Source organism: Hibiscus syriacus, unplaced genomic scaffold (assembly GCF_006381635.1).
Source record: "Hibiscus syriacus cultivar Baekdansim isolate YM2019G1 unplaced genomic scaffold, ASM638163v2 tig00005939_pilon, whole genome shotgun sequence".
NCBI classification, from domain to species: Eukaryota; Viridiplantae; Streptophyta; class Magnoliopsida; order Malvales; family Malvaceae; genus Hibiscus; species Hibiscus syriacus.
The window spans coordinates 1,585,387-1,597,237 of record NW_024062073.1 but is presented as its reverse complement, the minus strand read 5'-3'; the positions used below and the strand labels follow the sequence as shown (position 1 = coordinate 1,597,237).

The following is an 11,851-nucleotide window of genomic DNA, read 5'->3' as shown; positions in this document are numbered from 1 at the left end:
AGAAGTTGGAAAGAGGGTCCTAATAAGCTGGATTGTACTCCAGCCGGGCTTCGTGTTGATGGAGGTGGTCGGTGTATGTTCCGCATTAAAGAAGAGGTCTTTGTTCCTAAACCTCTGTGTTCTGCAGGGACTTCATTTATTTCTCAACTGGGGAATAAAGGAGATCATGATGTCAAAATATGATAATTTGAAATTTAGTGTACTGATTGCAGTTGAATCTACTTTCTTCTTTTATTCATTATGTAGACAATGTTCGTTTTATGTTCTGGTATCCAATCTCGACATTTCTCCTTTGTACTCATCTTTTATTAATAAGTTAATTCGAATTAAATATTATAAAAGTACAATATGAAAATAATCTTTTTAATTTAGTTTATTTCATTCGTAACGTTAGAATTTAAACTCATAAATTTAACTGAGAGAACTAATTTCTCATCCTATTAAACCAAATAATTATTGATAACTTAAATATTTTGTGGGGAAGAATTATGCAAGAACTTGGTGCGGATGATGAAAAAATAAATAAAAGAAAAAGTTCAGAAAACATTTATAATTGTAAATAATAACTTGGTTTTAATAAACTATCTTTGAGTTCCACAAATTATGAAAGTTTAAATAATGATCAATCCTTAAATATAAAAAAAAAACAAAACAAAATATATGAATTCACAAATATTTCGGTCCAATATTTTATAATATTAATAAAAATTAACAATTGTTGATAATAGACCTAGTGGTAAGAATTACGTCAGATCAAATGTGAATAAAATTTTGAAGAAAAGAACAATACTAATTATATTTCCACCCTTATTAATTATATTTGAGTGTTATAGAGAGTCTACAACTTGATTTTATTTTCTTATATATAGAAGGAGTAGAGTTTATTTGATGATGTTCTAATTAAATTTGATTATAAACTTAAATAAATGTATCTCAAAATTCCAAAACCATTCTTTTTTTCAATGAAACCATGGCAATATTGTAAAATGAGTAATATGTGAGCAAAAGGCAAAAAGAAAACCACTTTTGATTTCCAACTCACATCAGTATTAATCATTTCAGGACTTAAACAGTACTCCATTGTTTTAAGGATTATATAATAAATAATTACATAAAATATATCATCTTTTTCATTTAATTATCTAAAATATTTTTCGATCAAAATAAGTATTTAAATTTTTTTTTTGTCAAAATATGTACCTTTATCAAAATAAGTACGTAAAGTATTCAGTTTTTTCATCTAACTACCTAAAATATTATTTAACTAATGTCACATGTTAACTTTTTTTTATCTACTTTTTTTAGAACTTAGATAAAAAAAAGTTTAAATAGTTTAGTTATAAGAAATAAAATATACTTTAGATACATATTTGTGATATAAACCTTATTAAAATAATTGAGGTTTTATAGCGATGATAATATTATTTAAAATTAGTATGGCAAAAAGATATCAGATGTTCTTGTACTTTTAAAAGAAAATTAATATGACTAACTTAGAAAATAAACATAATGTGACACTTTGACCAACGTTTTTCGTCGTTGACTGTTACGGTGCTGATGTAATAAACCAGAATGACAGATTAACGTAGTGGATGATTTAGTAAATGAGCTAAATTGGTAACTCAAACATGACAGAAGGACTGTCATGTCAACACCGTAAACCACCACATCAGCACCGTGAATTGGCATGCCAATACTGTAACAGTCAACGATAAAAAACGTTAGTCAAAATACCACGTTGAGTTTATTTTCTAAGTTGAAAGATCACATGAAGAGAAAAAATAATATGAGAACCACATTGATACTTTTTAAAAGTATAAATACCTCTTAAATATTTTTACTAATTATTATTGTATGTGATATTTGTAACGACTTTGATAATATTCATTACGTTGACAATTATAATAAACATAATACAACTAAAAACGGGATTCTAACTTTAATTTAAATACTTTATCTACAAGATGCATAAATGTAGTTCCATGGGAGACATCCCATGAAAAAAAAAGGCTAGTTGCGGGGAAGAAGAAGTATTATTCCATTCATTTCATACAACTTTTTTTCCCAGCACAAAAGGGATTCGACAGATAACCAACAAACAAAACGCAAACACATTACAGAGCCATAAACAGAAAACATTAATTTCTACCAAAGCTGCTTGAGACTGTTTTGAAGAACCCGAGTTGAATACACAGCTCGCCATCCTTCTTGTGTAGGGTGAACCGTATCCCAAAAGAACTTCGATTTCGGATCCCAGCAAACCGTGTACTTCTTCACCCCATTTTCATCTACACTCCCGCATGAAAATGCAGCACTCACTCCAACACAGCATGGCTCGAACGGATTCTCAAATCTCGGACTCACTGCAAAACAAAATCATATTTCAAGTCCCGCAAGTAAAAAAAAACAGGAAAAACAAGCATGAACCAAGTCATCTAAATGGTAAAGGACCGAGTTTGAACACTAGAATGTTAGGGGTGTGAGATTTAAAGTCAAATGGTTAAGATTTATCTAACATATAAAGAAGACAAACAAACATAAGAGTTCTCATTACTTTGAAAAAAAAAATATGGTTATCATATTATTTTTTTTATCAATGTGGCTCTCAAACTCAATAAACAAATCTAATGTGACCATTTGACCAATGTTTTTCATCGTTCACTGTTACGGTGCTGACGTGACGGTTCACAGTGCTGACATAGCAGTCCATTGTCATGTTTGATTTACTAATTTTGACAATTTGTCATGTCATTCACCAAATTATTCAATCACCCTCAATTGTCATGTCAGTAACGTGAACTATCACATCACTATCGTACAGTAAACGATGAAAAAACGTTGGTCAAAGGGTCACATTGAATTTATTTTCTGAGTTGAAAGGCCATGTTGAGAGAAAAATAATATGCGGGCCATATTGGTTATTTTTCAAAAGTGTAGGACCTCTACTGCCTTTTTATCAACAAAAAAAAGATCAAAGGGAGTCACCTTGGCGAGCTTGTTTGTGAACGAAAACGTCCCAAAAGGCATCGTAAATGTCGAGGACAAAGAAAGAGGAGCTGTTGGTTTGTTGGTTGAGATCGTTCACTGCTTGAACCAAGAGCTGGTTATGGAGTTGGACGAGCGTGTTTTCGGTTCCATTGCACTGCTCGAAGGCCAAAAGAGCAGTGCTTCGAGGGAGGCACCCCAATGGCTGCAATGCGCTCACCGCTATTTTCCTCACCCCCGTGTTATGGATCCATTTCAAGTTCACCTTCAGTTGATTCACTACGCTTCCGATGAAGGTCGGAAACCCCTAATAATCCACAACAGTTTTATGTACGTATACATGTTAGGGATTTAGAACTAAAGTGATATCAATAACATACAGGTTAAATTATGTGTTTAGTGTCTAAACTATTAGTTTTGATCCATTTGAGTATCTAAACTTTCAATTTTTTCATAATCATACCTAACATTTAGATTTTGTTTCATTTTAGTACCCCACCATTAAAAACTTTAGTCTTTGTTTCATTTAGTACCACCATTCAAAATTTAACATTAAGTTTCGAAAAAATGAAGTTTAGGTGTTAAAATGGACAAAAATTAATAATTTAGGTACTAAACGTGTTAGGTTTTTAATGGTGGGGTACTAAAACTAAATGTTGGTATGATTTTGAAAAAAATTGAAAGTTTAGGTAATAAAAGGGACCAAAACTGATAGTTTATATACTAAATGTATAGTTTACCCTAAAATATGATAAGTACAATAGATAAGATTTAACTTGGTTCGGCCTTATTTATCTCCACGAATAAGAAAGAACAACAATTCACTATAAACATAAACATCACAGATAATAAAATACATGATATCTCATAATAATTCAGTCTAGTCGAGCTTGAGTATTGTTGAGTTCAACTCGATTTGAAAACTTTAAAGTTGAGTTCGACTCAAGAACTCGAGAGTTTAAAATTATCAAGCTTAATTCAAACTCGAAAATTCATGAGCTTAAAATTGTTAAGCTAAACTCAAACTCGAAAAAACTTTAACTTGAAACATTCTCAGGCTTAGCTTGATTGAATCCCAATCTCGATTCAAGCTCGAACTTGAACCTTAATTACAAGAAAATCTTATATTGTATTTAAAAAATACATAAATATTAATAATATAATTTTAAAAAATTAAAAAATCATAATATATTATTTTTAGGTAAACTATGCATTTAGTACCTAAGATATCAGTTATTACCTAAACTTTTAATTTTTTCAAAATCATACCTAACATTTAGTTTTTATTTTATTTTAGTACTCTAATGTTAAAAATTTAATGCATTTAGCACTTAAACTATCAATTTTGGTCCGTTTTAGTACCTCAACTTTCAATCTTTTCAAAACAGAACGTTAAATTTTGAACGGGTACTAAAACAAAACAAAAACTAAAGTTTTTAACGGCGGGGTACAAAAATAAAATCAAAACTAAACTTTAGGTATGGTTTTGAATTTTTTTTTAAAGTTTAGATACTAAAACGGATCGAAACTTATAGTATTTTTTCAGATGCTCTCTAGCTTTTCAAGTTGAGTATAAAACAACACTTTTCAACTCGTTAAAAACTCGAGTCAGTTTCAAACTCAAATTGAATTCATTCTAATTGAGTATTAACCAAACTCTAACCGATTCAAACCTAAATAGCTTACTATCTCTCTCGTGTCGTTTATATAGCTCTATACGTATCCATGCATGCATGTAGATATATTCGGGTTTTATTACCGCAGCAGAGCCGTTGGTAGCAAGGTAATTAGAGTAGTCATTGCCGGCGAGGCTGACAAGTGCGACAGAAGTTTTGAGCGACCTCTTGGAGTAGACCGAGTCATCGAGAAGCTGCTGCAAGAAATCGATCTGTGTAGTCATGTTCGGCTCCGGAACTAAGGTGTCGAACACACCAGTTCCTCCATAGGCAAAGTTCATCCCATACTTCACCCGTCCGCCCAGTTGTTTCCTCCATCTGTAGGGTATTGGTGTCTTTATTCTCAGGTACCCGGCTGCTTGCCAGAAGAAAAAAACAAGGAATGAATTAATTGGCAATAATTAAAAAAAAAAAGACAAGTGTAAATTACGCGTTTGATACCTAAATTATGATTTTTAGTCTGTTTTAATATTTTATTTTTTATTTTTTAAAACCATACCTAACATTTAATTTTTGTTTCGTTTTAGTACCTCGCCTTTAACAGATGATCTGCACGCGACACCTTTTTCTAGGTAAATTGCATCATTCATCACTAAATTATCTTCTCAATCCTGTTCTGTCACTAAAGTTTAATTTTTTTAATTTAATTACTTAACTTCAAATTACTCTTAATTTAATCATTCTAACTTTGAAATTTAATTTTTTATTTTTAATTATATATGACTAAAATAATAGTAAAAAATGTCATATCACAAAAATTATTAATGAAATAAATTAGAGTGATTAAAATAAGAACAATTTGAAAGTTTAGTAGTTAAATTAAAAAATTTAAACTTTTGTATCAAAATAGGAGTATAAAGATAATTGAGTGATGAATGATGTAATTTACCTATAAAAATGCAATTACGTTAAGTTTTTTTTGGACAAGGTACTAAAATAACCAAAAATAAATATTACGTATGATTTTAAAAAAAGTTAAAAATTTAAATACTAAAACGGACTAGAAATCACAATTTAAATACTAGACGCATAACTAACCCTGGAAATTTGATATAGAAAAAATATTGAAGTTTCTTTTAGATTTGATGAACTTAGCAAAGAAATTGTTAATTATACTTTATTTGTGTGGGTTGGGGGGGGGGGGGGGGATGCCAAGACAGCCCCTTGTTGCCATGAGTTGTAATAAAATGAGAAAAGGTAAAGGCTAAAGTTAAAGGTATAAAATATAAATCATTGCATCCATTGATAAGGATCCAAAGCTAAAGCAAACCCGCCACCCAAGAAGTAAAGTAAACCCATTATTTGTACTAAAAAGAAAGTTGGACAAACTATGTATTTATTCATCTATCTATTCTATAAATTTTATTTTAATTATCTAATTATTTTAGTTTTTAAAATAAATTTTTTATTAAATTAAAATGATTAAATAGTATATACTCTCAACCATTTTATAATAAAAGCTCATTCACTCATACTATAATTGTTGGTACTCAAACCATGACCTCTAATATTAACAACAATCTATTTAACTATTGAAGTAATTTGATTCATACTTTTTAAAATTATACTTAATATTATATTTTAGTTCCATTTTAATCATTCACCGTTAGTGACCGATGTACATATATATTAGGGTGAGTAAATTACTCAATTTCTTCCGATTAGTAACCTATTTACTAGTTGTACCCAACTAAAAATTTTATTTTTGCCTATCCATATAAAATTTTATTTAGTAAATATGTATGTGCCTACCTTAAAATATATTTCTGGATTCGTTACTATTTATCTTTAAAAAGATAAACAGAACTATTGTTGTGATAATTTTTTTTATTATTTTTTCAGTGATAACGTGTCATTATCTTAGGGTGATATATAAACATCACCATTAATTTTTTAATGATGGATGATTAAAATAGATTAAAACATAATATAACGTATGATTTTAAGAAAAAAAAATAAGGGTAAATTACATGTTTAGTACGTAAACTATCAGTTTAAGTATGTTTTAGTATCTAAATTTTTATTTTTTTCAAATCATACCTAACGTTTACTTTTTGTTTACTTTTAGTACCTCAACATTAAAAAATTTAGTTTTTGTTTCATTTTAGTAACTCGTTAAGTCTTGGAAAAAATTGAATGTTTAGGTACTAAAACGGATCAAAACTGATGATTTAGATACTAAACGCGTTAAGTTTTTAAAGACATGTACTAAAACGAAATAAAAACTAAACCCTAAGTATAATTTTAAAAAAATTAAAAGTTTAAGTACTAAAATAGATCAAAATTGATAGTTTAGATAGTAAATGTGTAATTTACCTAAAGCTTTAAATTACCAAAAATAAGAAATAAATGAGTAATTAAAATAAGTAGTTTACGAAAATAAAGAGTCAAAACTAAAGCTAAAGCATGAAAAGGAAAAACGCCATCATCATCGATAGTAAAAAAGGAGAGACTGATACCGACCGACGTAATCGGTGAGAACTCGACCATCGGAGAAACGGCCGGCAGGTTTCCCAGGAAATGTGATTCCGTAAGGAAGTTTCCAGGAACTCGACAAAGTTTTCCGGTTGTTGCCGGTGTCGGCGTAGGAATCCCCGAAAACAAACATCATCTTCGGTCCGAACTCCGAAACCGGCGACGCACTTGAACCTCCGACTAAGACATGTTTCCGATGACCTGTGCAGTTCATTCATTTACAACATGGAAAGGAAAAACATTAGAAAATTCTTACAGTTCCAACCATTTAAGCCATGTGATGAAGCAGAAAGAGATAATTAGTTGTTTGGTTTTACCTAAGAGAAGAAAGAAGAGGAAGAAGCAAAACAGGGAGGAGTAGGAGGAGAGCAAGTTTGGAGTGTCCATGGAAACGGAATTTAGCAGAAGACAAAACGAGAGGGAAAGGGAAGAAGATGGTCGTCGTCGTTCGAAATGCTTAAGCTTTTGTAGTGTAAAAGAGAATCTCTACACGTTATATGCAGTGGGAGGGAAAGGCTTTGTATTCAAGAGGTGGGTCAAATTTTAAGAAGGTAGTCGTCTATTATATTTTGACATAAATTTATTAGGGTAAAGTAAACAAATGGTTTATGATTATAGGATACTGATTTACTAAATTTATTAATATTAAAAGTTATAAAATAGTCTTGACTCTAAAGAGTTACTTTGGTGAGATCATCAACAATTAAAACTTACAAAATGATCACTTGACTATTCATTATATTTAAAACTCGTATTTTTCTTTAAAAATTAACAATTATCCGAGTTAAACGATACCATGCTGCTGAGATATGATAATTGTTTAAGATTTCGATACCAAATTTTATTATATCAAATTTTTAACGGAAAAGAACGAGTTTAGAACATAACGAATAGTTGGGTGACCATTTTGTAACTTTTAATAGTTAAGGGACTCAACAAAGCAACTCCTATAGTATAAGAACCATTATGCAACTTTTAATAATCAATGAACTTAATAAAGCAGTATCATATAGTTAGGGGACTATTTATGCACTTTACCCAATTTACTAACATTTTGCTCTCCTTATATAATATATTCTTTTATATAAAATAAGATAGATTACAAAAATAGTCAATAATATTTGAATAAATTTTTATTTTCTTTGTTGAAATTTTAAGAATAATAAATTCGTCATTAACATTATCAATTCATAATAAATTGATAATTTGATCGTTAATAACCATAAGTGGAATAACATAATATTGATGTGACATGTTAGTATTACTTTTTTAACATTATTTAATCACCCGAGTCTATTTTGATAGTCCCTCGCCTCCTCCTCCTCTTCACCATTGCACTTGTTTCTTTTTAAGTTCATCCTTCTCAAATTCTAAAACTTCCCCGTTTATCTCCTCTAATTAGAAGCTTAACTGCACAAATTGTTTCATTTTTTCTTCTTTCTCCAAGCTCATCATTCTGAATGTTCATAGTTAAAGTATGGCTTTAACCTTTTGAAATGCATTTTCTTCTTCTGTACAATCATATATTATGCAGAATTTGATAACAAATATAGACGAGTAGAGCAAAATGGAAAAAGAGACAACATAAGCCCTAGGGGCCTTGCAACTGAAGTAGGCAATATACAACAAAATCTTGGCATTCAAATGAGCTTAGGGCAATACCGAAATTTGCTTTTAAATATACCATGCAAGCAATGTTCATCACTGAATTGATACTTATCAATGACAGTGCCAGCACCAGACAAAATAGACAACAAAGAAAGTTAATGCTGCCTTCCTACTCGAGTATTGAGAAGGATGAGCTCCGAGAAAGAAGAGAAATGATGAGTTGAAGAAGAAGAGAATAAGGAGGTGAGGGGTGGTCAAAATGGTCTCACGTGACTAAATGATGCTAAAAAAGTTAGACTAACATGCCACATCAAAATTTTGTTACTCTGGTAACGATTATTAACAATCAAGTGATTAACTTGTTATAAATCAATAATATTAATGGTCAATTTATTATTTTTAAAACTTTAATGGGAAAAATAAAAATTTATTCAAATATTAATGACAATTTGTATAGTTCACCATGTAATATACTATAGTAAATAGGGTGAACATGGTAAAAAGGATTCTAAAAGTTATACCGAGATGATTTAATTACTAAAATAAACATGGTAAAAAGGCATCATAGGACCATGTACTTTGAAAAAATTAACATGGCTCTCATATTATTTTTTCAATTTGGTCCTGCAATTCAGAAAACAAACTCAATGTGGTCCTTTCACAAATATTTTTCGTCGTTGACCGTTACGGTACTGATGTGGCAGTTTACGGTGCTGACGTGACGGTCCATCTGCCATGTTTGAGTTACTAATTTAGCTCATCTGCCATGTTATCCGTCATGTTATCAACCATTGTGAATTGTCATGTCAACACCGTGGATCGCTACATCAGCACCGTGAACTACCACATCAGCACTGTAACAGTCAATGATAAAAAAAATTGGTCAAAGAGCCACATTGGATTTATTTTCTAAGTTGAAATGTCACATTAATTTTTTTTAAAAGTACAGGGCCTCTAATACCTTTTTGCCAATAGACAGTTTATATTGTAATGGTAATTATATTAAAATGATTTGTTAATAACCAAAATAAAAGGATTCTAAAAGTTAAGTGACCATCAAGTAGTTTACTCTTTCCTTAAAAGGATCATATACTAAACTAAAGTGTTGCAATGTATCGAGAATTAATAGAAAGATCCCACAATTACATTAAATATAAAAGCATCATATACACTGTTTCTGACTTTTTGAAAATGAATTCCCCCACCCCTTTTTTACAAATAAAAAAAAGGGTAAATTATGCATTTAGTATCTAAACTATTAGTTTTGATCCGTTTTAGTACCTAAATTTTCAATTTTTCAAAATCATACCTAATGATTAGTTTTCATTTCATTTTAGTACCTTTCATTAAAATCTTATCACATTTAGTACATAAACTATCAATTTTGATCCATTTAGTACATGAACTTTCAATTTTTTCAAAACTTAACGTTAAATTTTAAATAGAGTACTAAAATGAAACAAAAACTAAAGTTTATAACGACGGGTACTAAAATGAAACAGAAACTAAATTTTAGATATGATTTTGAAAAAATTAAAAGTTTATGTATTAAAACGAATCAAAATTGATAGTAGGTACTAAACATGTAATTTACCCATAACAAAAAGATCCACTAATATGAGAACAATTATTAGCTTTTTAAACCCAAAAAAGGGAATAATCTACAAGTGACCTAATTAGCAGAAATCAAATTAAAATGTGACCTCAAGTGGTAATTCCAGCATTTTTCATGGTTTCATCAACTCTTGTTTAATGTAATTAAGGACTTCATCCACATTGACTGTCCATGCAACGGATATTGGGGAATATCCCGTCCACGGATTGCTTCCGTTCGATCTGTTCAAACAAATCATGGCATCAACATTAGTAACAACGCCACCAAATATAATTGCATTCAATAATAACAAGGGTAAAATACGCATTTAGTATATAAACTATCAGTTATGGTCCGTTTTAATACCTAAACTTTTAATATTTTCAAAATCATACCTAAAGTTTAGTTTTCGTTTCGTTTTAGTATCACGCAGTTAAAAACTTAACACGTTTAATATCTAAGCTATCAATTTTAGTCCATTTTAGTACCTAAACTTTCAATTTTTTCAGAATCATACCTAAAGTTTAGTTTTCGTTTCGTTTTAGTACATGTAGTTAAAAACTTAACGTGTTTAGTATCTAAGCTATCAGCTTTGTTCCGTTTTAGTACCTAAACTTTTAATTTTTTTAGAACCATACCTAAAGTTTAGTTTTCATTTTGTTTTAGTACCCGCAGTTAAAAACTTAACACGTTTAGTATCTAAGATATCAGCTTTGATCTGTTTTAGTACCTAAACTGTCAATGTTTTCAAATCCATACCTAAAGTTTAGTTTTCGTTTCTTTTTAGTACTCGTAGTTAAAAACTTAACGTGTTTAGTACCTAAACTATCAATTTTGGCCCTTTTAGTACCTAAACTTTCTATCTTTTCAAAACTTAATGTTAAATTTTGAATGGGGTACTAAAATAAAACAAAACTAATGTTTTAAGGGTTGGGTACAAAAATGAAACAGAAGCTAAAGTTTAGGTATAGTTTTTAAAAAAATTAAAAGTTTAGGTACTAAAACGAACGAAAACTGATAATTTAGGTACTAAATGTTTAATTTACTCTAATAATAAGTATATTGCTTGTTTTTAGTACTTTTTCAATCCTTGATCCAAAAATATATGTCCCCTACATATGCCCTCCGTCTCTACCCTCAGGACGCCGTTCTTGTACGTGAAGAGATCCGACCGAACCAGCTCCACGAAACTAACAGGGTCGTGGAGGAATATCCCTGGTAAGAAAAATTTTCTCAAGGCCTAGAAAGTGAAGAGAAAAAAAAAAGGTAAAATTTAGTATACAATAGCATAAGATTGTTAACCAGAGTAATAATCTGAGACAAAATGAAACTTGAGAAAAAGTAAAAGAAAAAAAATCAAATTCTTTAAAATAAAGAGAATTGATATGGAAATAAAAATACTTTTTTATATTTGATCTTGTAATCAGAATCAGTTGAGGTCTATCGCTATACAATTTTCTTAAGATAGATTTTCAGCCACTCCTTAGTACTCGAGATCTTTTAGTCGTCTGTC

At 30.0% G+C, this 11,851-nt stretch overlaps 1 protein-coding gene and 1 long non-coding RNA gene across 2 annotated transcripts; both read right to left on the bottom strand.

Annotated features, from left to right (window-relative positions):
• Nucleotides 1-2,037: 2,037 nt before the first annotated feature.
• LOC120200335 (GDSL esterase/lipase At5g03610-like) lies at nucleotides 2,038-7,619 on the bottom strand. The gene is made up of 5 exons (XM_039201207.1): nucleotides 7,454-7,619; nucleotides 7,125-7,337; nucleotides 4,745-5,016; nucleotides 2,986-3,292; nucleotides 2,038-2,363 (listed from the first exon to the last, which is right to left on the bottom strand). The coding sequence occupies exons 1-5, from the start codon at nucleotides 7,521-7,523 to the stop codon at nucleotides 2,146-2,148; spliced, it is 1,080 nt and encodes a 359-aa protein (XP_039057138.1). The 5' UTR covers nucleotides 7,524-7,619; the 3' UTR covers nucleotides 2,038-2,145.
• Nucleotides 7,620-10,473: 2,854 nt separating this feature from the next.
• On the bottom strand, nucleotides 10,474-11,478 carry LOC120200339. The gene is made up of 2 exons (XR_005523526.1): nucleotides 11,418-11,478; nucleotides 10,474-10,580 (listed from the first exon to the last, which is right to left on the bottom strand). It is a non-coding gene; the product is annotated as an uncharacterized LOC120200339 (long non-coding RNA).
• Between the last annotated feature and the right edge of the window lie 373 nt (nucleotides 11,479-11,851).